The sequence below is a fragment of the Podarcis erhardii genome (genome assembly GCF_964252035.2).
Source record: "Podarcis erhardii genome assembly, chromosome: 12".
Taxonomy (NCBI): Eukaryota; Metazoa; Chordata; class Lepidosauria; order Squamata; family Lacertidae; genus Podarcis; species Podarcis erhardii.
In genome coordinates, this window is record NC_138513.1 from 18,507,477 (window position 1) to 18,531,520 (window position 24,044).

General features: G+C 41.3%; 1 protein-coding gene across 3 annotated transcripts in view; it reads right to left on the reverse strand.

Annotated features, from left to right (window-relative positions):
* The window catches only part of KIAA1217, a 356,312-nt gene that overhangs the window by 310,208 nt on the left and 22,060 nt on the right, over positions 1-24,044 (reverse strand). For all 3 annotated transcript variants that reach the window (XM_081834625.1, XM_081834636.1, XM_081834640.1), the window contains exon 2: positions 22,602-22,724. In XM_081834625.1, coding sequence (XP_081690751.1) covers positions 22,602-22,724 — 123 coding nt within the window. The remainder of the gene's footprint in view (positions 1-22,601; positions 22,725-24,044) is intronic.

Sequence of the window (24,044 nt, forward strand, 5' to 3'; positions counted from 1 at the left end):
CTCAAAGCAGCTAACATTCTCCTTTCCCTTCCTCCCCCACAACAAACACTCTGTGAGGTGAGTGGGGCTGAGAGACTTCAAAGAAGTGTGACTGGCCCAAGGTCACCCAGCAGCTGCATGTGGAGGAGCGGAGACGCGAACCCGGGTCCCCAGATTACGAGACTACCGCTCTTAACCACTACACCACACTGGCTCTCAAGAGTAAGGAAATCTAAAGTTGTCTTCATCTGGGAACTTCATATTGCAAACAAAAATTTAAAAAACTGATTAGATGGGGAAGAAATACAGACTGGAATTTTGATGCCGACAATGTCATGTAGACACTGCAAAAAAATTTACATGCATAGAGAGCACATCTCCTACAAACAAATGCCTATCTAGAAGCAACTTAAACTGGATTTGATAACAAAAACAGAAGCCAGTGAAGGAAGGGAAAACATGGAAAAACGGAATGAGCAACAGAGTTAAGAATGAAGCGAACCAGGGAACTGTTGGAGGGGGAGAAGCTTATTCTTTCTCAACTTGATTAGTATTAACAGAATAAATACTAGAGAATAAATCATATCACACCCACACCATATGTTTAAAGCCCCCAAAGAATCCTGAGAACCATCGTTTGTTAAAGATGCTGGGAACTGGAGCTCTGTGAGGGATAAACTACAGCTCCCAGGATTCTTTGGGGGAAAGTAATGGGTTTTAAATGCACTTCAGATGTATGGTGTGGGTGTGACCTATCTGTTAAAACAATGCAACAAAGACAGTCAAGAGAATGCATGAGAAAAAGTCTTATTGGGAGGGTCCCCCATGTTTGTGAGTAGGTAGAGAGAAAATTTTCAATAAAATATTATATATGCACCTACCATAGTATATTTGCAGGAGGATGGAAGACAGTGAATGTTAGCAACATAACAACAACAATTGCAATGCACATAGCTTGCGATAAGAATTAATAGTTGTTGGTGTAAATTTTGAAGACTCAGAAATTCCCCGCTCCCCAACAAAGTAAAAAGTAAAGAAGGACCGATTCCTAGCAGGGAATTTTATTTCACCAGGCAAACGGTGTTATCGCAGACCAGGTTATGGAAGGTTGTTGCAACACGTTTAAGAAATCTATTTACATCTTTGTTTCTCCTGCAGAGAAAGGAGAAAAGTAGTGAGATAGGTGCTACATCAATCACATGGTGCAACAAGACCTTAAACCAAATCACTAGGTATGAAGCAAGATGTTCACATAAAACAAAAAACTAGACAAAAAATACAAATGCAAAAACGTATCTTTATGTGTAGTTAATTGTGCTCATTCATCATGACCTCCAAACAATTTGCTTTTGCAGAGTCAGTTATCCAACAAGTAATCTAATACGAACAAGCCTCAGAGCATCACTTCCTGTATCTATAAATAGGTTTACCTAGTAAAGCAATAAATGTTTTAACCTTAGTTGGTGCTCCTGTTCAGACTGAGCAGCTTCAGAATGGAAAGACAGAAGCTGGAACAATTGAACTGATGATGGAATGTTTGACTTCTTGTCACCAGCAATTCAGTAAACTACATTGGGCACCAGTGAACTGTCCACAGTGGATGCTATTGCTTTCAAAGTTATCCATGCTTGAAACAGATAGCAAAATACATTTTCAGGACACTGGGCTAAGAAACTCTTAGTTCTAAAGTATTCAGGAAGGAGGGTTCTTTATGTTTTATTAAAAACATTTTTAATAAACACAAAACTATAATTTGCAGGGTCCAAAGAATAAGATGTTCTATTGTATGTGTCCTTAAGCCTTCTGCTGCACATGGAGTAACTGTGCAACTAACTTGAATTTTTATGATTATTTGTATTTATTTATTGTAGTCTGCCTGTTTCTTCAAGAAGCTACAGGTGGTATACATGGTTCTTCCCGCCCCTTAAGCCCCACAACAACCCTGTGAGGTAGGTCAGGCTGAGAGGTGGTGACTGTTCCAGGTCACCCAGTGAGGTTTATGGCTGAGTGGGGATTTGAACCTTGGTCTCCCAGGTCCTAGTCTGACATTCTAACCACTACATCCCACTGGCTTGTAATAGCCAACTGTTGAATGCATTAAGATATTACTTCATTCCATTACTCACTCATAACCTCCAGAGACTCCTCTGCATCCAGTGAAGCAAAGCATCATCTATTAGGTTTTACAAGAAGCATGCCAGGAACGGGGGAAACAAAGATGCCTATCCATGGTTAAGACGATAGAAGTCACATGGATGACACAAGTGTAACCATGTTACTTTTCATAACATGACTGTGCAGGACAAAAGCAAGGAAGAACAACCTTCTGACAGCACCCATGCCAGTTCAGTTAATTCCTGGAGGATAAGGGTGCTGCTAATGGCTACTTGCCACAATGGCTATGTTCTGCCTCCAGGCAGTAATGCTTCTGAGTACCAGTTGATGGAAACCATAGGAGGGTAGAGGGCTCTCGTGCTTGGGAGTTTCCCATCGGTTATCTCAGTGGCCAACATGAGACCAGGATGTTGGACTAGATGGGCCATTGGTAGATAGGAGAGAGCAAAAACGTATTTCAAAATGGACAAAATGGACTTCAAAATGGACTCTGAAAAGTACCATTTCTCGTTCTGGCATGGTGCCATGGCTAGAGAAGGGAGACAGAAGAAAAAGGAGTCCTCCTTTTTTGTTTCCCAGACCTCTAAGTCCTTCTAACCATGGTGCCATGCCAGAGGGAGAAATGATGCTTTTACCTTAGAAAAGTAAGTAAATACCCAATCTGGGAAGAGGGTGGTGGGTCAGTAAAACTCCATTGCCATGGCAGGAGAACAAGCACCACATCTAAGCTCTGGAATGGGCACAAAACACAAAGGTGGCATTCAGACAGTTGCTTACAAAAAGACTGGGCATTAATTGCCAGCCAGGAGATTTAGCTACTACAGCCATGCTCAAGACTAAAAACACATCCAAATATCACCATTCACATCCTGCCAGCCCTCCATGTCTACAACATGTGCTAGAGAATATTGCCAATGACCTGCGTCCTCCCCTCTGTCCTTCCTTTCTGGCCTACATTCAATTTCAACAATCCAGGGCATTCTTGCTTAAATGTCAACCAAGCTAACAAAACTGCTGGCGCTCTCTCATAACCTAATTATCAACTTGGAAAACAAATGAGAAAAGGAGAGTGCAATCTCCTTTCATGACAGCACATAGTGAGGACACTGTTGTGCGCAGCTGAACAGTTGAATAATCGACCATTTCGGTAACCCCAAAAGTTTAGCAGCAAGGAAAGTTTCAGATTGAAGCTTTCCAGCATAGCATTTTATGAATATTAATAGCTGCTCTAATGGATGGGCCAAAGGCTCAGCCTGTCCTTGCAGTAGCCAACCAGCTGCTTATGAAATATCCACAAGCAGGACACTAATACAAGTGTCATCTTTTCAAAAGTCATTTTTAAAAAAATGAAATTGGCATTAGTAAGTCTGCCTATGACCCTGATGTAACATTATAGGAAACCTACATAACTTGGTGTTCTGCAGCGTTGTACTTAGTAACAAGCCCTCATCCTAAATACATGCATGCTGGTACAACAGGACAATTCACACATGCATTTCCATCACTTAAAGACTTGCAAGAATTCAGCCAAGATTAAGTAGCTTGAAAGGAGGAGCACCATCTCTAGCTGTGTTCACACGCTAGAACTTCAATGGCTGCTCTGACTCTCTTACACAGTCCCCATCAGCCAACAGAACTTCCTTCTTAACTGGCAGGTGTCCTGTGCGTGGTTTCCTGCAGGTTTTACTGAAAATTATCAAAAACTCAGCAGAGTCACAGAAGGAAGATGCACACAAGGAAGATAGGCTGAGAATATGCAGAAGCACACAAACATAACAAGAATGTTATTATGGTGCAAGCAAGACACACTGGCCATGTGCACATGAAATGTTAGTCTATAAAATGAAGTTTCATAAGTTGCATTGCGCAAGAACTGTCTGCTCCCACTTTGCTTCTGCATTCATGTGAGTAGGCGCACAAAACCACAAAGGATTTAGTTTACTGTGACATCTGAACCCTAAACCGTGACTTCTTGTTGGTCTAGCAGTCATATGTTGCTAGGACAAAACAAACCACAGTCACAGGTTCAGACACCATGCTACACTAAAAACTTTATAAACTGCTATACTGTGCATCCCGCTCACAATTTTGCTTACTAAATCATAATTGATAGCTTAACGTTATATGCAAGCACAGCCTTGGAAAATCTGAGGAAAACGGGGTAAGCTGTGCTACACATACAGCCCATCTGATTCTGCAGTACAAAACATACCAGGGCTGTCAAATATCACATTTACTTTCCATGAGGCTGACTGGGCTAACTATAGAATCAGTGCAGCTTTGTTTCACCAGCTTGATATTGACTTTTCCCCCATAGATGCTCTTTGCACCTGCAGATATGCTGGGGCTTCACTAAGTTACACTTGATGAAGAAAGAGAGGGGGCAACTGAAAGCACTCTCTTCCAATGACTTAAGGAAGCCTTTGCTCAGAAAGGTTCTTCTAATGAAGGAGCTCTAAACTCTTCGGATATTAATTATTTATACATAACTTTTTCAAACTAATTTTCAAAAGCTGCTTATGTTAAGAGAGAGAGAGATTATAGCAATAAAACAATACTGTTGTTCTTCATAAACTAATTGCATGCCATTCCCCGTGATCAGGGTCTGTGCATCAAGCAGAGCTTTTAGCCTCCTCCATGATCTTCCCACTCCTTAAACCAATTATCTTTGATATCTGCATTAGCAATTAAACAGAAGAAAGGACTTCATGCATCCCTGAAGGTGGTTGCGGATGCCTGTGGCTCTGAGGGTCATCTGCATAGAAACCCTATCTGGGACCAAGGCTGCCTTAGAAACCGTCTTATTGCTGAAACAGCTGCCCGTATGAGACAGTCTGAAAATTCAGATAGGATTATTTTTTTAAAATCCCAGGAATCCAGTTCCTTATACTGTTGCATCTGCAATGACTCTTTATGCAGGAAAATTGAGTTTACTGACAAAACCAATAATATGATAATTAGAAATAGGTAAGTGTCTTCTTTGTCTAAATTAATACACTATGTAAGATTTAAGGCAATGATGGGGAAACTGAGGCCCTGCAGATGTTACTGGTCTAAGACTTTTAATCATCCCTGACTATTGCACATGCAAAGTTGAAGCTGATGGTAGTTGCAGTTTCATAACATCTGGAAGCCACAGTTCCTTCACCCCCAATTTAAAGCAAGGGACAGCAAGGCAAATTCCTAATCAGGTCAATTTCTTTTATGGAGTATAACAAGGAACACAGGTTGCTGCCCAAATTAAATTATGATTTTAGAACATTCTGAAATCTTGAAATGAAGATGAATGCAGAATTCTGTTGGATGATTTTTCATCTGATTACAAATATTTAAAAATTTATTTCTATTTGGGGGGTATTAGATTTTTTTTTGAAGAATTATGGTTATCAAAGGCTGCATTTGCAGTTAGTTTCCTGGAATTCTAATCACAACACAGTAAAACACAACACATGAGAAATAAAAGCAGTAATGAAAACACAATTCAAAAACCATACAGCATCTAGCACAGTGCATTGCAATTGCTACAACAGATAGAAAAACCCTTAAGTGATCTAGCAAGACCCTCAGCAATTTCCATGTCGTTGCGGGGGGGGGGGGTGGAGTTTGGGAAGCACTGTTCCAGCCTACAAAACCTATAAATAAATATCTACACTGTAACGGGGAAGAGATGACCTCAGTGTGTCAATACCACAGGCCTCCTTTAGGTGTCAGTGCGCCACAACAGGATATAGAAGCAAACTATGCATTACTTGAATGCCTCAGAACATTTCAATTTGCTTAAATTAGGTTTAGACTGTGTTATCATCACAATACATCTTAAGTCAAACGTTATCCAGCTTCTTTTAATTTAAGAAGAATGTAAGCCTTGACTACATGCCAGTGAACTTTGCTTCTTACAAAGAGGACACCAGGAGGCAAATGGAATCCTGTATCAATGCCCTACCCAGAGTAGATGCACAGAAATTAATGGACTGAAGTTAGTTGTGTCCAATAATTTCATTGCGTCTACAAACCAAGTCAGATACTTCGAAGAGTATCATTTTAGAGTATCATCCCATATATGATTCTTTAAGGTGCTGCAGAAGTACTCTTGGGGGGGACAGGGACCAGTGACAATGGAGCAATGTCCATCACTCATATAGTTAAGGAACGTACTTTACCACCACAGCATCTTATTTATAATCGTGGTAGCACAAATGTTAACCGTAATTAATACCGAGCCATGTTGGCTCCAGGATTCTTAGCTGGTTAAAAATCCTAGCTAGGAGCAAACTGGGAATGGCATTGGCCACAGTTTGTTTATATGCAGACATGGTTAACCCTGGTTGAGGCAGCAAGCAGGGGAAATTTATGTGCAAACAGATAAACAACCCCACAGCCCTCTTCTGTAAGAGGCAGTCGGTATTACGGCTGCGATGGCCCGTTGACACAGTCACAAAAACAAGCACACACTGAAAAATGTTGAGGCTCAGTTTCAGAATCCCCATGCCAATATCTGTTCCAAAGATTTTAGCTATTATGTCACACTCACTTAAGCAGTGCTTTTTTCTGGGGGGGGGACGCAGGGGTACACGTATCCCTAAACATTTTACGAATCTAAGTTTGGCCTCATTGAGGGGCAGAATTTCAATGTGAGCAGGAAAATGAGTGTACCCCTAAATATTTTTTTAGAAAAAAACACTGCACTTAAGTATAGGTGAAACACTGTAAGGGGCAAAGCATGTCCATTAAGTAACTGGCTGTAGTTAAGCAAGCATGACTTTCAAGAAGAAACAGATTCCTAATTGGAAATATGAAGTATCATATAATATAGGCACACAACTGTGTTTTCCTTATTCCAACCAGTGTTCCCTACAAGATATTCATTAAAACACAGATTCTTCCATATAGCTAGAAACAACTTCTGTTTTTATGCCTCATAAAGAGTGTACATGTGTATTTCGGGAGCAGTTGGAAAAAAATAAGCTTTTATTGTCTTGAAAACACCATCCAAAACTGGATTTATAGCTCAATCCCACCCACCAGAACTTTGTTGGCAACAAGGCATAGTCCTATTTCTGGCCAAATTTAGGATGCTACATTTCTTTCTTGATCTATGAAAACACAAATGAAAACAAAATGCAAAATAAATCTGTTCTGTTGTTTAAATAAATATAATAATAATAATAATGTGTCAGTTTTCAAGAACACATCGCTAAACTTTATGCTACAGTAAACAGCCAGTCCATGGAAGATAATGAAAAAGCCATAGCCAGGAAAGTTTAGTGTTCAATTTATCATCTTGTCAAGCAATTATGGATTTAACATTCATTTCACCAAAATGTGTTTTCTACCTTCGCAGACACTGTAGAACTTGGCTTGTGGTCAGGAGAAGGAAAGTGTGATAAGTGAACAATTACACGGCATAGCTACTGCCAAAGAAACTAGGGAGAAGGACTGTGCCATATCGTTGAATACCGGTGTTGAAGTAATATCAGGAGAAGTGCTTCAACAAGGCAATATACTGGTGGAGAAAAGGTGGCCACTTTACAACTTCCCAGGGGGTAGCTCAGCTGAACCAATACTTTAAGGATACTCTGCAGATAATTTGCAGGCACAGTGTCTACAGCTTTGCTGCTAATTATGCAGAGCCCGCTAACAAGATAGGAGAAACCCCCCACAGCTAGACAATCAAAGATCCAGTGGCAAAGTGAACAAAAAACATAAACAAAGAACTGGAAAGCACTTCTTTCTTTTAGAAAAAAAAGAGGGGGAAGAAATTTTGTTTTTATTTTCTGGTGGTGTTTATGTTGTTGGTTCCCCCTAAATAGCTTTCCTCCCTATTAGAAAAAGAAGGGTTTTATTTATTTAAAGGAGACTATCTTTTTGCTTGCTTGCCCTCCCTCCCTTTGATTAAAAGGGAGAGATTGGTGGGACGAGGGCCATGGGGGGGGGCTTCTGTGGGGGGGTGGGAATGTAGGGGAGAAGATTTAGCTGGCTGCCTTATGCTGAAATGAGAGGCTGGGTACTATGTGAGAATGATGGGGAGGGTGCTCTTCAGGAAGCAGTGCAAGCAAATGCATGTCTACTCACAAGCAAGCCCTATTGAATTCAAAGAGGCTTACTCCCAGAAAAGTAGAAGTTTAGCTGAACTCAGTGGGGCTTATGCGTGCATAGGTTCCACTTAGACCTCTGAGTGGGGAAGCAGATGCAACTTGACTAGTAAATCACTTAAACTACTCTTAAATTAGTTGAAAATCTATTAAATATATTATATGGAACTATACTTAATTTTTTTTTAAATCTACTACTTCCTTACATTTTAAGGCCCTCCACTGCCTTGGGGAGCCTCGTCAAGTGCACCCTCCACCGCCATGGGGAAGCATGGCAGGATAGTTTGCCATTGAGGGGAGGCGAAACCCTCTACTGCTGCAAAGTGCGGCGCAACTTCTAGCACCGTCGGAGGCCCAGCAAGGCCCTCTGCCGCTGCAGATATCATGATGTATCAAAACAAAATAAAAAATTCCTTCCAGTAGCACCTTAAAGACCAACTGAGTTAGTTCTAGGTATGAGCTTTCGTGTGCATGCACACTTCTTCTGAAGAAGTGTGCATGCACACGAAAGCTCATACCTAGAACTAACTCAGTTGGTCTTTAAGGTGCTACTGGAAGGAATTTTTTTATTTTGTTTTGACCATGGCAGACCAACACGGCTACCTATCTGTATGATGTATCAAGATATTGTGATATTTAGCTGGTGATATATCGTGATGTTGAAAACCAGATATCGCCTAGCCCTACTAGGGAGTGGCACAGAGGATGCACAATTTATTTCCTCTTTTTTAAAAGACTGTCTATATAAAGATATGAGCGGCACTTTCTGGAAGTAGGGAGGAGGGCATCTACTATTACTCACTATTATGAAGTGAGGAATGATTGCTAAGGCCCACTTCACATGTTGTAGGTTCTCATACACGTGTAGTGGTGGCTGCTAACATTTTGACTTGGTAGGATTACAGTTTTTAACATTGCTGTTTTCATCACAATAAGACTTGTTCAGCACTTATATAAGAAAGTGTGGCATTGCACATGTGGAGTGCTCCTATTCAGGATTTCAGCCAGGCCCTCTTCCAGGATATGCCATTCCAAATCCCCACCCCTTGTTTTCTACTTTCTGCCTAACCCATGAGGCTATTTGGGGTTTTCTCTCCCTCAGAACTTTTCCTTAACTTTATTTTTATCTCTCTAATCTATGGGGTACCCATAAAGCTACCAATACATCCTTCTTATGTGCAGACAGTGCTGTCACTTGTAGATTGCATATACACACAGTCCCCGCTTATGGAAATCGTTCCATTAGGCAAGTGTTCACATAACGAGTCCATGATTTCCATTATTTCCTATGGAAATACTTCTAATTTGGTATTTGTCCAATCTCTTCCCCCACCCCAAGTATACTAACTAATCGCAAAACATCTGACCTGGGGTTCATGCACAGTGTTAGATCAGAGCCAGGAGCTAGGGATGACAAACAGAAAACTATTCCTCTAGTGGGCAACACTGTAAGTCACCCTTAGACACAACTGCTGTGACTTTATAATCTGTCAATGAGATCCATTTCCTTAATACAATACATTCCTTTTTAAAATAAAAAAAAACCCTATAAAACTGAAGCAAGCAATCTGCCCATCCTGAGACATTGCAAGAGATTTAATTGCTACGCACACAAGCATGTGTATGAACGAATTACTTAAAAATTATAAAGCCAGCCTAATCTAGAGAGGTATATCTAGGTTTATCTGCTTATTGGAGTGCATAGAAAGTGTACCTGACAATTGAAAGTTACAGATAGGTAGCCGTGTTGGTCTGCCATAGTCAAAACAAAACAAATTCCTTCCAGTAGCACCTTAAAGACCAACTAAGTCAGTTCTTGGTATGAGCTTTCGTGTGCATGCACACTTCTTCAGATACACTGAAACAGAAGTTTCCAGACCCTTCTATATAGTGAGAAGGTGGGGAGCTATCTGCCAATCACCCATTCCCACCACCCTTCTGAGTAATACCCCTCCCCACCTTCTCACTATATAGAAGGGTCTGGAAACTTCTGTTTCAGTGTATCTGAAGAAGTGTGCATGCACACGAAAGCTCATACCAAGAACTGACTTAGTTGGTCTTTAAGGTGCTACTGGAAGGAATTTGTTTTGTTCTGACAATTGAAAGTAATGCTATTCAACCACCCTTATGAGTTTGAATAGTTAGTCCCAGATGAACATTGTGGATTATATGTTAATTCAATCAGCTGTTTTAAATAATCCTGGACCACATTTCTTCAAAACCCCAGTTTAGTTACAGAAGAATTCTTTTTCAAGGCAGAGAAGATTCTTAGAAGTAGCTGTCATTATGCCTCAATCCTGACTTGGATAGACTAGCCTCTTAGAGAACAGTTTCCCTGAACTCATTCCATCCCTGGCTTGGCTGCCAAGACAACTGACAAGGATCCTAATTATTTTCAATTGCATTAAGTCTTAGTCACGCAACCGTCCACTAGTATCATGAGCCAATGCCCACATCTCATTCTAAATAGCTTGCTGAACTGGATGATGGCTTTCATCCACTGTCAGTCTTCTGCAAGAAACTAAAGAGCTTTCCATTCCATTATCAGCATCAGTATCTACCTCTTCCCATCTCCACCAACCCTTACATTCATGTCAAGTGAGCAGAATCTGGTACACTTCACACAAAAAATATTTATTGGTTTAAAAACCTGAAGCCACCATTCAGCCATCAGTAAAAGCACAAGTCAACAAGCCAACTCTACTGAATTCTATAAGACAACCTTCAGTTGACTATATGCCATCTTCTTCTTTGGCAACCACTCGTAGCCAAGTGAGATTGTCTTCCATGAACACAGTCTTAACAATGAGTCTGTAAGTGACAGAGGAGGCCAATTCTGGATCCACACATCCTTCCACAGTGGGGACACAGGTTTCTGGGTGGGGGGTTGACATCCTTCACTTGATAAGACAGGGTAACAAGTAAACTCAATCTAGCAAAAGAAGCTTTCTGCAACACAGTCATACAGCCAGCTATCTATGTGCGCCCATGTGGTGAGAAGTCAGCACATGGTTAAACTATGGAACTTGTTCCCACAGAAGGCGGTGGTGGCCAGCAAATTGGATGGCTTTAAAATAAGATTAGACAAATTCATTGAGGACAAGGCTATCAAGGGCTACTAGCCACAGTGGCTATGTTCAACCTCCACTGCCAGAGGTGGTATGCCTCTGTATACCAGTTGTTGGGAACCAAAAGTGGGCAGAGTGCTGCTGTGCTTGTGTCCTGCTTGTAGGCATCCCACGGGCATCTGACTGGTCGCTGTGAGAACAGGATACTGGACCAGACACGCCTTTGACCTGATTCAGCAGGGTTCTTCTTATGTTCTTAAGTCCCTCAGACTGACCAGGTTGTATGATTTGCTAGCAACTTACAATAAGACACTAGGCTATTATTATTTTTAAGTGACACTGGAACTGAGGAAATAAGAATGGTTGTCCTTTTTTTAAACATTTTTTACCATTTTATTTTAGAATAAAATAAACGAGCATTTATTTGAAACCAAATCCCAGATTCAAATCCAAACTTCCATAGCCTACACCACCGCTGATTTCTGGATGCAGTTTTTTCCCTGACCGAATGCCCCAGATTGTATTTGTGCAAAAATCACACACATTGGGGATGAAGGGCATTTCCTTCCATTGATGCCAAAACTCAGTCTAAGTTAGCTTGTTGTGCAAGTGTTGGGTCTACCCTTTAGGACAAGGGAATGTTGTGACACATAGGAGCTATCCACGTTTCACAAAGAGTAGAATATGAATGCAGGTGTTCAATTAAATCCATAATATTTATATCCAGTACAGTGGTACCTCGGGTTAAGTACTTAATTCGTTCCGGAGGTCTGTTCTTAACCTGAAACTGTTCTTAACCTGAAGCACCACTTTAGCTAATGGGGCCTCCCGCTGCCGCCACGCCACTACTGCACGATTTCTGTTCTCATCCTGAAGCAAAGTTCTTAACCTGTGGTACTATTTCTGGGTTAGCGGAGTCTGTAACCTGAAGCATATGTAACCTGAAGAGTATATAACCCAAGATACCACTGTATTGGTTTTGCTCTTGCCCCATACTTCACACTAGGCCTAGGCATAAACTAGGCCTCACTTCTACATTGTAAGACCATACCAAATTTTTGAATTGCCTTTACTTGAAATAAGGAATGTACAAGTGGATCCACAATGCTGAAAAGAGCATGTTGCATGCAGAGAGCCTCTGCTAACCTTAAAAGAGCCTAAAAGACAGGCAGATGGGATACCTTAACTCCCTAACATTGGTTAAAGTCAATGTTGGTGCTGACCTTTAAAGCCCTAAACAGCCTCGGACCAGTATACCTGAAGGAGCATCTCCACCCCCATCGTTCAGCCCAGACACTGAGGTCCAGCTCCAAGGGCCTTCTGGCGGTATCTCACTGCGAGAAGTGAGGTTACAGGGAACCAGGCAGAGGGCCTTCTGGTTGTGGCGCCCGTCCTGTGGAATGCCCTCCCATCAGATGTCAAAGAAATAAACAACTATCGGACTTTTAGAAGACATCTGAAGGCAGCCCTGTTTAGGGAAGCTTTTAATATTTGAAGAATTATTGTATTTTAATATTTTGCTGTAAGCCACCCAGAATGGCAGGGGAAACCTAGCCAGATGGACGGGGCATAAATTTTATTATTATTATTATTATTATTATTATTATTATTATTATTATTATTTAGAATAATAGAATTGTACAGTTGGAAGGGATTCTGAGAGTCATATAGAATCTCAACTAAAGCGCTTACACTCTCACCACTGTGTATATGACTGTAGCCAGTCTTTGTTTTGAGTATGGGAGTGAAATACATGTTATGCTCTCTCTAAGAATCTCCAATATAAAATATTATCCATTAGTCATGGAATTCAGGAACATCTAGATGACAGCTCTGAAGGTTTGCAGGACTAATGAATGCTCATTCTTCCCTTTCCAACCTATTTTAGTGGCAACAGACTCACTCCATACAGCGATGGCAGAATGGCTTCTCCCACAGCCCACTGTAGTCACTGAAGTCTCCTAATTTACACCTATGAAAAGCATGGAGTGTGTCCCCAAAAGGGGTCAGTCTTTATTGGGAAAGTAAAGTAACATGGGCACCTAACCAGCAGAAACTAGAAAGAAACCAATGCTTCATTTTGTGACTTTGAACAAGTTGAGCAGATGACCTTCACTTACTCTCATTGTGGACTGAATAGAAAACAGCAAAATGCATGCAAAGGGACATCATTTCCCCTTGTACCAGTCCCATCAGCAGCCTAATTCTTCCCAAAGCAGGAAACATTGTTAAGTGCAAATAGTGCCATACATTAACCTGTTGCTACGCAACACCAGGGCTTGTATATTTCTTATGGGGAGCTGGAGAAAATTGGACTCTTGATCCTGAGTGACTACTATTACCCCTTTATATCTCCACTGTATGATTTGAATTAGAACTTGCTGAAGAGAAGGAGAGGTTATAGGCTTATTGGCAGCCTGGTTTTAGAATCTGGGCACTGCTCCAATGTAATTCCTCCGTTTAATATTTAATTTGTTTCTGAACATGACCTATCCTTTAATTTGAAGAGAAACCATCCAAATCTTTCACCAGCCTAAATAAGAATCATTTCACTCCAGAATTGCTCTCACAATATTAGCCATATCTTGCAGATAAATTACATTTTATGGTTATAGATGTTAGCATACACAACAGAGACGTGACAGAGAGAATTAGAATTAAGTGCAGAAGATGTGACGTCCAGAATAGGATAGAACATAACATCTCATTATAATGAAGAAAAATACTCTTATTCTGCAAAGACAAGCAACAGCTTTTATAGTTGGAATTAGCAGATAAAGGCAAGGCAATAATCTCAACAAACATCTGTACTCAACGTGTGGGGAAACCTTCCTCACCACTTTGCAGGATAATAGAACTCGTCAGGCTTTAAAGCAAGGCAAAGGGACCTTTTAAAGGCCAGGGGCCACATTCCCATTTAGACAACCTTCTGAGGGCCACATGCCACTCAGAGGCAAAAACCAGGCAAACACACTCAAAGACGGTATGAGTGTGGGCACTGGTGGTGGGTGTAAACTGGACAGAACCCCAAGGGCTACATGGGGCATGGAGGTCCACATTTGGCCTCTGTGACTGAGGTTCCCCCACCGCTGCCTTAAAGTATATGAGATGGGGAGTTCACCCTAGAGTTTAGTTGGAATCTCCTTTCTTGTAACTTAAATCCATTGGTTTGGGTCTTACCCACGAACAGGAGAAAACAAGCTTGCTCCATTTCCCACGTGACAACCCTTTAGATAGTTGAAGAAGGCTATCATGTATCTTCCCAGACTCCTCTTTTCCAGGCTAAACATACCCAAGCCCCTCAACCATTCCTGGTTTCCAGTCCCCTGATCATCTTGGTCACCCTTCTCTGCACACATTCCAGCTTGTCAATATCCCTTTTAAATTGTGGTGCCCAGAACTGGACACAGGACTCCAAGTATGGTTTGACCAAGGCAGAATAGAGCAGTACTGTTGCTTCTCTTCATATATCCCACCTTCTTCTCTGTGGAGCTGAAGGTAGTGTACATTGTTCTCTCCCTCGTTTAAGCCCCACAACAATCTTGTGAGGTAGGTTAGGCTTAGAGGCAGTGACTGACCCCAGGTCACCCAGTGAGCTTCATGCAAGTGGTGATTTGAGCCCTGGTCTCCAAGGTCCTAGTCCAATACTTTAACCAGTACACAACACTGGCTGCAAGAAAAATAAGGCAGACCACTCCCAGCAAGCAAACACACAAGCTTCAGATTTGCATGGCTAATTAACTTCAGCTTTCACTTTGCACCAGTTTTGGTTATTCCATTTGCAAAGGACAACTCCATGGACTAGCCTTGTACTGAGCCCAATTAAACTGGGATTGTTCTGGACAACAGCAAGTTAAACACATTCTACAAATGCATCTAGCAACCAGAAATCATGCCTGATGGTTCTGAAGTCAGACAAACATTCTCAAGTATTTCCTGGAGTCAAATTTTTGAACCAAACGGTTCAGGGAGAGAGTTTACTGAATAAGTAAAGGTGATTTATTACTTGATTCAATGCCCTTTTAAAATATTAACCTATGTATTTATTTTTAATGTAACAGAATGCTGAAAAGGAAAAAACTTGATTTTGGCGCTGCTTTCATTACCTTGCAATAAACACAGACCTCCCAAATAGGACATAGTTCAGCAAGCACTTCATAAAACGGTGATGTACACTTCTAATATTGTTTAGACTAATTGCACTGAATCTGGACTCTTTCAAGGGCAGCAATAAATATCCTTCTATATGCTTTTTAAAATCATTTCTACTTACTTGCAGACTATTAACTAAGGGATCTTGATAGTTCAGCAGCCCCTGACTTAGCTGTAATTTCAGTCCCTGACTTAGCTATGTAGTTTACTCCCATGCCTTATTTATCACTGGTCTATAGCTTGCTTTGTTTACATGCCTCACATTAATTTTATTTTCTGCGCTGCAGATTTTGTTGTCTGCTTATATATTAATTTTTGTTACCATCCACTTTTATACTGTGCTATATAGGTACAGGGTGTAAAAAATAGTTTACAAATAATGAAGTTTTTTAAATGAAACAGGAGTCCAATTCAGGGAGATGTTGTCTTTTCATATTGAAACAAGAGCATAGGAATGGACTACCTTTCCAAATGGTTTTCTGTATCAGCCCCTAAACAGTCATTTCCTCCGACAATGAAGTTTGGTATCAAGAGCCTATTGATATGGAAGCAAAGAAGGATCATCCAAATAATTTCTAAATTCTTGTGGGACTCCCTAATTATATGGGTGTGCAAAATAAAATCTGCAACCACCAACCACCAACCTCGCAAAGATGTGCCGTATGTACAGAAGGGGGTGGAAACAGACTGACTTGCTCAAACCCTAAAGAGCTTACAGTAGCTGTTCTGGAAAATTGTGAGAATTTGGGTGGAGGTTTTTTTTAAAAAATCCACTAAAACTGCTTCAAGAAGAAGAAAAATGTTTTCCTTCTGCACTCTAAGAAACTAAACCCCCACCCAGCTATATAGCAATAAAAGTATTCCAAACATGAACCTTCTAGCAGAGCTAAGAATCCAGATGTTGGACATCCAGATGTTGCTGGCCTACAACACCCACATCCTTGACAACTGGCCATGCTGGCTGATTGATATTTGAATCCAAGAACATCTGGAGGGCCAGTGATTCCCCACCCTGCTGTAGTGCTATATAGCACAGCACAGGCATGTCTCAAAAGGGGGGGGGGGGGTGAGAAAAGGGGGTCCTTCCCCAATACTAAACCATCTTTTCCCAAAATGTTTGAACATGGCTCTGGTTAGGATTCCTCCTTTTAACTGCAGCATAAGGTTTGAAGGAAGCAAAAGCTCACTAAATCAGCTTCATTGGACCATTTAGACTTATTCACATGTTGCCCTGAACCCATGTACAAGCTGTCTCTACCCATGTGCATGTGTCTGTGTGAAAGACTGTACACCGGCTTTGAACAACTACTGGGTACCCAGATTGTTTGCCCACTGAGCGTTACATGTGAATAACTGTGCAAGTTTACAGCTTAACTATTTGTGTACACAGGCTGCACACTCATTGAATGTCATGTGTGAACACCTCTTTTGTTGATTCAATACTAAGAAGGAGTTGGGGGTTTTTTACATGTACCAAAAGGGTGGTATTAAATATTCTAAGAGCTTCCGAATCAATGAAATTGTATTTCAAAGGCATATCAAGCAACTGCTTCCATGAAATTTAATACACCAGCACCGTATGCTACAATTTAATTTTCCTAGACTTCCTAGTTTTTATGTATCTATTTTGTTTCCATCCAGCATCTCTCTCCAAAACCGTTTGTTTGTTTTTTATTTGGCGATGCTTTCATCATGGTACCAGGGAAGGCAAAATCCTGAGCAATACAAGAGATTGTCACTATAACTGTTACGGATTAGGAAAATTAAATCTGACAGTCTCAAAACAGTTTTCTTTGTTTAATATCTTAGAACTTTGCTCCTATGTCCAGGATGACAACTTGAGTTAGCACAGATGAAGGAAGAGGTCTCTTTCCCCCATCCCAAAATAGATTTATTTAAACTTCTTTAAACTGCCAGAGGCTGGGAATAGGAGGATAGAAAGCAATAAAGCAATCATTGACTGCCTCAAAGTGTCTAGAAGTTTGTTAGCTGATGGAGGTCTGTTTGCCACAGAGTGACGGCTGCTAACTGATTGATGGAAAACTACAACCACAGGAAGAAATGGGTATAAAAGAAGATTTTTTTTTTCTCCTGTCCCTAAAAACAACAAGAAGGGAAGGGGGGGAATTAACCTTTTCATTTGGGTTGACAGATGGCTTCTCAAATAATATATATCTCAATTTAGTACCTTTTTTATTCATAGATATAATTTTTAACCTGCCTTTCATCAAGGAAATCCCAAGGCAATCTACACATGTAGATTAAAAGAAACAAACAAATACAATGGTACCTTGCTTCCCAAACAGCTTGGCTCCCAAACAAATTGGCCCCCAAACACCACAAACCCAGAAGTAAGTGTTCTGGTTTGCAAACATTTTTTGGAAGCTGAACGTCCGTTTCGGCTGTCAGCATTGTTTCCGGAGCCAATCAGCCAATCAGAAGCCACGCCCTGGTTTGTGAATGTTTTGGAAGTCGAATGGACTTCCAGAATGGATTGTGTTTGGGAACCAAGGTACCACTGTAAAAACATTAGTATATCAAGTGAAGAGTCAGAGCCTGGGCGCCAATAGGACATCAACACAGAAACAGGAAACAGTCCCCAAAGCCTCCACAGCAGATGAACTGGGACTGCCACAAATAATCCCCCATACTTGGAACAAACAGGCTGAACTAAAAAAACTTGAACACCTCTCACAAGCTGTGGGGGAAGGAAGTGATCCTGTGACCCAAGCATAACAAGGGGGGAATGGTACCGGACAGTGGAGCACAACAATGGAGCACAGGTGGAAGACCTGATGAAGGCAACTGCAGCGACTAGTACAAACATAAGAACTGAGATGAACGAGGAAACCTAGAAAGGAAGCAAACGATGCCAAGAATTTCCCCGTTGATACCCATGTAGGGCTACCCGGAATTTCACACAAAAGATAAGACAAATAAACAAAACATCATTTCTCCAGAATAATGTATATAGGCTCAGAGATTATTATAAACACATCCAATCCATTCCAAGAGGGATGTGGAGAAACCAATTCCAAATTATTGGACTCACCACTTGGCTTATGAGGTACCAGGTTGATATTTTTATCAGACAGCACTGCATCAAAGATCAAGGAACCAGAGATTTAACCTTCACTTTGAAAGATTATTGATGGAAATAATGTGGTATTCTCCAGATGTTTTGGACTATGACTTTCGTCAGCCCTTGCCACTATGGCCAGTATCCATCAGCAATAGAATTTTTCTGGAACATTCTATATGGCTTGTTTGCACAGTCAACCAGCATTGCTTCGGCAAGTTTGTGATCAAAGAAGAAGCAAGATGGAATACAGCAAGAATTTCACCCCTGTGTGCTGGAGCCTATTTAAGGAACATTTAGCCACTGTTCTTCATTCACTATGAATTCTTTGTATACCCAAGTGTCAATCTCAATGAAGTTACTGTTTCAATGAAATGGGGAGGTAGAGGGCAATGAGGAGGAAACCCAAATAGCATAGTGTTCACACTGTTTTGATGGACTAGCTGTTTTCATTTCTCATTTTCTGAGGAAAACTGCACACAGATGCACCCACTATTCAGCATTTTTGTTAGATTTCCTCTTGTCACTGATTCTGTCTATAATGCTAAAACAGAATTAAGGGTTTATGTTTAGTATATGGACCCATACACTCCCCTCTCTCCTTCCAGTCTGGCAGTCAAGAAGACTGGAATTGGCCACTTCCATTCTCAGCTATGTTTGAATTGGGAAGTAAGGCTGGTGTTAACCATAGTTTATTTTAACAAGTCAAGATTCTGGATGACGATTTGATGTCAGCCTGTTTCAATAAACCACACTTTGTCAAGGTTCAGTAATATCAAGAAACCATGAATAGTGATGGGGGGGGCGGACCCAAATGCTTTCAATCATCTCCATGTGGCTGCACCAGAGGAGGAGAAGGGAGCACACAAGCTTGATCTCTGTAGATGTAAAACTAAACTATGGTTTACCATTATATGGTCTTTGCTGTCTGCCTAAAGTAGCCTAAGTAACAGCTTTTTTAATCTTGTAGAAAGATGCTTCAACTATCATTCAGTAACCTGAATGAGTTGGTCAGTAAAGATATGCTTGACAGTATGGTTCCAAGAGCAAAATTTAGGCAGAAATGTCAAGAACACAGAACTGCTGAGACAAAAAAGCAAAATAGGTAGTGTCAGATGACAGGGGTGGTTGCTCTTGCACAGGTTTTATTTGGTGCAAAAAACTATTTACAGTGCAGAACCCCAAGGTTCATGTCTGCCTCAATCGCTAGCAGAATCCGGGAGTGGCTTTTTCCGGTTTTGTCCCCAACATAAGAACTTCGTCACCCCCAGCCTTTTTCTTCCTTCTTTGCGCTTTAACCCTCTGCGCAAGATGGGCAACGGAAGAGGCGTGCTTCCCTCCTGGCCGGCTTGACCAGGAGTGGTGCTGGGGCTCCCGGAAGCATCCCCTGATCCCTTTCCCTCTTCCTCACTGGAGGTGTGGCTTTCCCCACTGCAGGAAGAGGAACTGCTTTGCAAGACTTTTGGAGGATCCCTGGATCCCAATGGCCCCTCTACCTCCCTTCCCTGTTCCGATGGCAGTTCCCTGACATCCAGCATGATGCAAAACAAGAGATCCTGAAATTCCTTGAAAGTTACAAGAGCACTGTGGTGGTATATCATCACCACTCTCTTGTCTCTTGGAAGCAGTTAAAGAATAGAGGACAATACTTTTCCTCCTCATTTGTCCATTACTCTAGGGCCCATAATTATTTAGGCACAAAATAAAGGTAAAGGTAAAGGTACCCCTGACCATTAGGTCCAGTCGTGAGCAACTCTGGGGTTGTGCGCTCATCTCACTCTATAGGCCGAGGGACCCAGCATTTATCCGCAGACAGCTTCTGGGTCATGTGGCCAGCATGACTAAGCCGCTTCTGGAGAACCAGAGCAGCACACGGAAACACCGTTTACCTTCCCTTTGGAGCGGTACCTATTTATCTACTTACACTTTGACGTGCTTTTGAACTGCTAGGTTGGCAGGAGGCACAAGATACTGGATCCATTTATCTGGGCATGTAGTTGCATGATGAACATTGCAGATGGCTAGAGGAGGGGGCTAAGTATGCGCATCCCACACACAGGACCATTCACCCTGACCTGCAATCTTAAGATGGCAAAATGCAGCTCAGTATATGTCATGGCAAGCTTAAGTCTCTTCCTCGCTTTCCTTCAGATAAAGGACGTGCACGAAGACAGAATATTTCATTCTACAACAATCACGACAACTGGCTACTAGTTAGGAGCCAGTTCTAATTTGAATCTGTTTACTAACCAAATATCTAAAAATTGCTCACTTCTTCTTCTCTTTGTTACAGAAACTGTCCACCTACGCCTACATTTCATTTCCTGTTCTTTAATAAATTACCGGCTGATCCCAGAACAGCTAAAACATTCAGATTCCAGATCATGTGAAACCTACGTAATTAGGCTTTTCCTTCCTTGCATCTTAGGGAAGCTACCTTACACAAAGTCAGACCGCTGGTTCACGTAGCTCAGGAATAACTGGCAGTGGCCCTCTAGGGTTTCAAAAAGGAGGATTTTTTCCCCAGCCTTACCTGGAGATGCCAAGGGTTGAATTTAGGACCATCTGCATGCACTGAGCTGTGGAACCACTGAGCTGTGGAACTTCCCCTGGCACAACACACAGAGGCTGAGGGGCAGAAAGCTATGCAATGGCAGGGGCAGGGGCAGAAGCACGGCATGAAGCCCATTCACGTGGACAACACATGAAGGATGATTATTATATGCTGCCTTTTCCCCTAACAGGGACTCAAGGCACCTTACAGATAAAAGAACAGCTAAAAACAAAGGGGTGGGAACAAAGAATTAAAAAAAAAAATTAATATGGAAGGCACTTTAAATATATATAAAGATTCGTTTAAAACATACAGATGTTTAGAATAAAAATAGCTCGGCACCAGCTTTTTGTCAAAAGCTTTTGAGTCCCAAGTATATAACCAACATACATGTTTACTGGCAGTCTCAAGCAATTCTGAAAACATTATTATAGAGGACGTCCTCTTTGCAGAGTAATGTCAATTCGTTCTCAAAAATGCTTGCTCTTCTCATGTTTAACAATTCTAAAATTGAAGCAATAATTTCTACCAATTTACCAAAGACTGTTCAGGCCAACAGGCTTGTAATTTCCTGCATTGTTCCAATGTTTTTTTTCCGTTGGCATTACAGTGGTTACCTTCCAATTGTCTGGTATGGAGGGTTATTTTAGTCAGAAGCTTTAAAAAGTAAAATTCATTTTTTCTGCTTAGTTTCTCAAAAGACTCTGTTTGAGACTCACTCTGACAGTGAAGAAAACATGGCACAGTATCCTTGGCCTGCACTGATCTTAAGCCAGGGAAGGCCTAGCTGTTCGCATCCAATCTAAGACGTCAGTTTTGCATTGTCACAATTGACCAGTCTGCACCTTTCTGAAGCTCAGTCTTTTCGGGACACATCTTGCGCTTCTGATTTAGCACTACATCACCAAGCAGCAAGTACAAAAGATGCAACACAGCATCAGCAGAGACCTTATAGTCCTGTCAAGACTCCAACAAAATGATACCAATGCAACTGGAACTCCTACCTGCCTGAAGAGGTAAAAGGTAAACGGTAAAGGACCCCTGACAGTTAAGTCCGGTTGCAGACGACTCTGGGGTTGCGGCACTCATCTCGCTTCACAGGCCGAGGGAGCCGGCGTTTGTCTGCAGACAGTTTTTCCGGGTCATGTGGCTAGCATGACTAAGCCACTTCTGGCGCAATGGAACACCAAAACCAGAACAGCACACAGAAACGCCATTTACCTTCCCACCAGAGTGGTACCTATTTATCTACTTGCACTTTTTGGGCATGCTTTCAAACTGCTAGGTTGGCAGGACCTGGAACCAAGCAACGGGAGCTCACCCCGCCACGGGGATTCGAACCGCCGACCTTCTGATCGGCAAGCCCAAGAGGCTCAGTGGTTTAGACCACAGCGCCACCCACATCCCACCTAAAGAGGTAGAAAGCTCCAAACACTTTGTATTCATTGTGTCTATTCCAGCCAAGATCCACTTTTCCATAACAGCCCAAATGAAGATCACTAGCCTTCCAAAAGATTTGGTTAATTATATTTTTCATACACATGGCACATGTTCACACTTACCTAACTTCCCATAAGGGAACTCTGCACTCCACCCAGGTTGCCTGGTAACTCTGACATCAAGACATGATGCATGATGGGGCATTGCAAGAGAGTAGCATCGTGCTAGCTGCGATTTTGGGAGACCTAAAACAGGGAAAGTGAGATTGCAGTCAATGTGTATAATGGTTCTTTTGTAATAGGTCATTCCAATTACAGTTGTCAGATTGTTCCATTTCAAAAATTATGCAAGTGACCTATAAGAAAACCAAGTTCTTGCATTACATACAAAACAAGGGGCACATGTTTTCTCACTTGCATGGGGGGCGGGCTGTAAAATCAAAATACCACTCAATTTAAACCACCAGAATCACCTCGAAATTAAAAAGTAGACATAGAACCAAAAAAAAAAAAATCACTTGAAACTATAGTTAGAAACTATTCAGGTTTCTTGCCAAAGCATCAATTAAAATCACAGTATTCCACCACTTAGGGAACTGTAGGAGAAAAATATGGTGTAATTACTGAGAGCATCAGCAGAATTAGGATATTATTTCACATCCAAATTTCCAGATCCTATTCTTCTTAATACACTTCTTAGCTAGTTTAGCTTTCAATTCAACAACAGGAAATAGGTGCTGCAAACACATGGAGGTGATAATCGGTTATTATATTTCAGCGAGCTTTCTTGTTATAGCATTGGATTACATGGAAAAACCTGTCTCATTAAACTGTCAAGATGTAGTTACTGACTAGAGCTAGAAACTGAAAGAATACTTCTTCTATAGAGACACAGATGAATAAAGCATGGTTTGTAAGGATCATCAACAAGCTTCAAAGTAAATGTGATGGTTATATGTTCACATTTAAAATAATATATATGGAAGTATTTATTACCTTCTGGAACAGAACAAACCAAGATAGTAAAATTCAACAACATCTCTCTACACAACAAACAATAAATTTTGAACACACACAAGAAGCATTCTGTGAATGTGCCTATTGACAAAGCTGAATGATCAAGCTGGTCTCCTGGTCATTCACAGCTTCACTCAAGAGAAAACAATGAAGTACGGAAGTCAACATTTTAGGGATTGTTTACAGAAGAATGGGAAATCTGAGGCCCTCCAGATGTTGTTGAACTCCAAATCCCATCAGCTCAAGCCAGCATTGGTCAAGGGTCAGGGATGATGGGAACTGTTGTCTAACTATCTGGAGAATAGGTTCCTCACCTCTTGCCTAAACTGTACTTCTCCACTTGAAAAATTATAGGTTATAATTATAGAGCACCTTACACTGTAAGTATTTTGAGGCAGATGCCAATCAATATTAGAGGGCATCTCTTAATATATTGACTTTCAGTGTTTTTACCATCGTGCCCTCTCCATATCATGGAGCCACTGAAGTTAGTCAATCACAGACCATTTTATTGGGGGGGGGGGGAGTTGGCAGAAAACAAGACCAATA